We start from the raw sequence: 3731 nt of genomic DNA on the forward strand, positions 1-3731 counted from the left end.
TTTTACAGGAGTATCATGAAAAATACAAGAAAGATTACTTGCTTTTTTTCTAAGAGAACTAGTGATAATCCAACAACAGAGCAAGAAAGTAAACGTATAAAGCTTCAACGAGTGTGCCAGAACATGAACAAAATCAACCAGACACGGAACCAAATGTTTCTGAACTTCCAAAGTTGAATACAACTTATTTCGATATTACTTCTATGGAAAGAGACCCGGGGAAGCGAACACAAATGTGGGAGTATCCAGCTAATCTGAGGGAACAAATAAGACTACGGTATTTAAATTTGGGACCTTTGCAAGTGAATCTAAATAAGTACCCTACTAATAGGAAACACGATCGTAGATTCCGGTTCGCGTGGTTTAGCTTATTTCCTAACTGGTTAGAATACTCTATATAAGATTCTGCATATTGCTTTCTCTGTTACTTGTTTAATGACAAACCTAATGTACGTCATGGGTATGATGCGTTTACTGTTACAGGATTTGATAATTGGAAAAAAGTGAATGATGGAAATAATTGTGCTTTTCTTAGACATATTGGAAGTTCACAACATAGATATGCAGTGGCATCTAGTGAAGGTTTGTTAAATCAAGCGGGACATATTGAAAACCTTATAGAGAAATAGAGTGCTGAAAAAAATTGAAAAACTGCATACGGTTGAAAGCTTCAGTTGATATAGTTCGTTGGTTAACGTTCCAAGCTTGTGCATTTAGAGGGCATGATGAAACTCCAAACTCAAGAAATTGTGGCAACTTTATCGAAATGTTAAAACTTCTAGCTTCATATAATGATGAACTTGCTAAAGTGGTGTTAGGGAATGCTCCTTACAATTCAAAGTTTACTTCAGGATTGATACAAAAAGAAATCCTAGGTATTATCGCAAATAATGTCCGAAAGCATATTCGATATGAAGTTGCTGATTCTTACTTTTGTGTCATGGTCGATGAGGCACGTGATGAGTCTAAGAAAGAACAAATGGCTATAGTTTTGAGATTTGTAGATAAAGAAGGGGTGATAAGAGAAAGGTTCTTAAATTTGGTACATGTTTATGATACTTGTTCATTAACCCTTAAAACAAATTTGTGGAATCAACTCTTACATTTCAGTTTGACACTCAAAAAATTCATGGACAGGGATACGATGGTGCTAGTAACATGAGAGGAGAATGGAATGGTTTACAAGCACTTGTCACTAACGATTGTCCTTATGCATATTATGTTCATTGTTTTGCACATAGATTACAACTGGCCTTAGTTGCTTCTTCAAAAGAAGTTATTCCGGTCCACCAATTTTTCACAAAGTTGACATCCATTATTAATGTTGTTTGTGCTTCAAGTAAGCGTCATGACGAGCTACAAAAATCTAAGGCGGATGAAATCAAATGTTTGTTGGAACTCGATGAAATCAAATATGGCAAAGGAAAAAATCAAGTTGGAAAGATAATACGGGCTAGTGACACACGTTGGGGTTCTCATTTCAAATCAGTTTGTAGCTTGATTGACATGTATGATGCTACATTTGCAGTTCTATAGAGTATAATCAAAGATGGATGTTCTTCACAACGCGGTGATGCTGATGCAGCTTACGATTATATGAAATCATTTGAGTTTGTGCTTATACTACACTTGATAAAGGAAATAATGGGGATGACAGATACATTATCTCAGGCTTTGCAAAAAAAAATCTCAAGACATTGGCAATGCTATCGAGCTTGTTTCAGCTACAAAGGAAAATCTTAACAACTTCCAAAATTCTGGATGAAATTACTTTCTTGAACAAGTTATTACATTCTCGAAAAAACATCAAGTGGATATACCTGATTTTAAGGCATTATATAAGTGTACCCGATATCGCCCTCGTGAACACGATAACCAAGTGAGTGTTGAGCATTACTATAAGGTTGATATATTTATTTGCACGTTGGACAAGCAATTGCATGAGATGGAAAATAGGTTCAACGATGATGCCATGGGGTTGCTAACTCTTACTTCTGCTTTAGTTCCAAAAAGAATCCTTGAAGCGTGTGATATTAATCAAATTTGTCATCTTGTTAAGAAATATTATCCTCTGGATTTTATGGAACAAGAGAGGATTCGATTGAGATATCAGTTGGAACTTTTTGAAATTGAATTGTCAAAGAACTCAAAGCTACGTGTTACTACTACAATTGTCGAATTGTGCAAGACTCTTGTGGAAACTCGGAAGTGTGAGGTATATTATATGCTCGATAGACTAATCTGACTCATCTTAACACTTTCGGTTTCTACTGCTACTACTGAGAGTGCATTTTCAGCAATGAAACTGTGCAAAAATTGACTCCGCAATAAGATCAGATGAATTTTTTGCAGATAACTTGGTGGTGAACATAGAAAGAGATATTGCCGAAAGATATGACTCGGAAGCTATAATTGATGAATTTAAAGACATTAAATGTCGATGAGTTGAACTGTAATTTGTGTACATTGTTCTTTTGGTTTCTTTTAACTAGCAAAGTAATGGTGTAAAGTTCTTTTGGTTTCTTTTGACTAGCAAAGTAATGGTGTAATCTCCGTACATTGTTCTTTTGGTTTCTTTTGACTTGCTAACTGATGGGTATGTTTCACATAAATAAATATATTAAGTAAACTTTATGAATTTATAATTTGAGATTATCTTAATTCAGTCTGTATCGATTTCGCCCCTACTATTAAAAAGTTCAAGTTCCGCCACTGTACCTACTGCCTCAAAATAAGAACGCATTCGAGCGTCTTGGGGTTCAGCTAGTCTCACTAACCAATTTAGAATTGGTGAAGTGAATCTATTGTCAGAAATCACCGGAGTATTCATCTTTAACTCTCCAAATCTCTTCATCTGTAATCCATGTGTACCTGGTACAAAAATATTTGCATCTCTGCAAGCATTAATAGCATCATGGATAAAGATACTGAAAAACCTTTTACAAGTAATGTAGGAACTCCTTGGTTTATCCACCTGTGCTTGAACCAGATCCCACAAGAGTTCTGTATAGTCTGGAGTTTCCACTCTTGTGAATGAGTAGAAAAGCTTGAGCATCGGCACATTCGGGCTATCAGATCCACTCCTTGTCATCAGCAAACATCTGTTGATGATCTAGAAGATCACATACCACCGGGAGTGCAAGTACTTCTTTTGAAACTTAGCCGGTGGAACATCGTTAGCTCCACTTTTACCAAGCTAAAATACTGAGGTCGTCATCTGCTGAGTGGCTGGAAGAGCAGGAGCATTCTGTACAAGAGAAAGCTCAAAGATCCTCATTAAATCAGATTTAGTGATTCTCCTCAATCCCTGTACCCCTCTCATCTCGAATTCAAATCTAGCTAGTTCTCCCTGTGGATTAACAGGCGTAGGTTGTGTAGCCTCAATAAACCTGATTGTTTTGTTCAGAAGCTCAAGTCTATAACTGGCACACTAACAGTTGAGCTTAGTGCAGGTCATAATGTATGCCTCTCCAGAATTGCAATCCAGTAGTTGCATGGAATATTGGTTTCAGAATTGATAAAGTGATTGTTCACCATTTAGCTTTATAAATAAGAAGTAGAAGACCACAAGATGATCATAAAGCACATATCTCTATTCTTATATCCTTTGAAATCCTTTGACTTTTTCAAATTTTCAAATTTTTATGGATTTTCTAAGTTGTAAAAAATCTTTTATTCCAATTATGTACAAACATTTGATAAACATGATATTCAAATAAGATTCAACACAT

At 35.7% G+C, this 3731-nt stretch overlaps 1 protein-coding gene across 1 annotated transcript; it reads left to right on the forward strand.

The window, feature by feature from the left end:
- Nucleotides 1-203: 203 nt before the first annotated feature.
- LOC139864300 (uncharacterized) lies at nt 204-2245 on the forward strand. Its single transcript, XM_071852878.1, has 6 exons — nt 204-342; nt 484-582; nt 669-1042; nt 1138-1434; nt 1537-1717; nt 1812-2245. The coding sequence occupies exons 1-6, from the start codon at nt 204-206 to the stop codon at nt 2243-2245; spliced, it is 1524 nt and encodes a 507-aa protein (XP_071708979.1).
- The last annotated feature ends 1486 nt before the right edge of the window (nt 2246-3731 follow it).

This window comes from Rutidosis leptorrhynchoides, chromosome 8, assembly GCF_046630445.1.
Source record: "Rutidosis leptorrhynchoides isolate AG116_Rl617_1_P2 chromosome 8, CSIRO_AGI_Rlap_v1, whole genome shotgun sequence".
NCBI lineage: Eukaryota > Viridiplantae > Streptophyta > Magnoliopsida > Asterales > Asteraceae > Rutidosis > Rutidosis leptorrhynchoides.

Excerpts from the sequence above, each read along its gene's own strand:
- LOC139864300 (XM_071852878.1), top strand. The coding sequence starts at position 204 with ATGGAAAGAGACCCGGGGAAGCGAACACAAATGTGGGAGTATCCAGCT. Across the intron at positions 1,435-1,536 it reads ATGGCAAAGGAAAAAATCAA|AGTATAATCAAAGATGGATG; the intron begins GTTGGAAAGATA and ends GCAGTTCTATAG. Across the intron at positions 1,718-1,811 it reads TTGGCAATGCTATCGAGCTT|TGGATATACCTGATTTTAAG; the intron begins GTTTCAGCTACA and ends AAAAACATCAAG.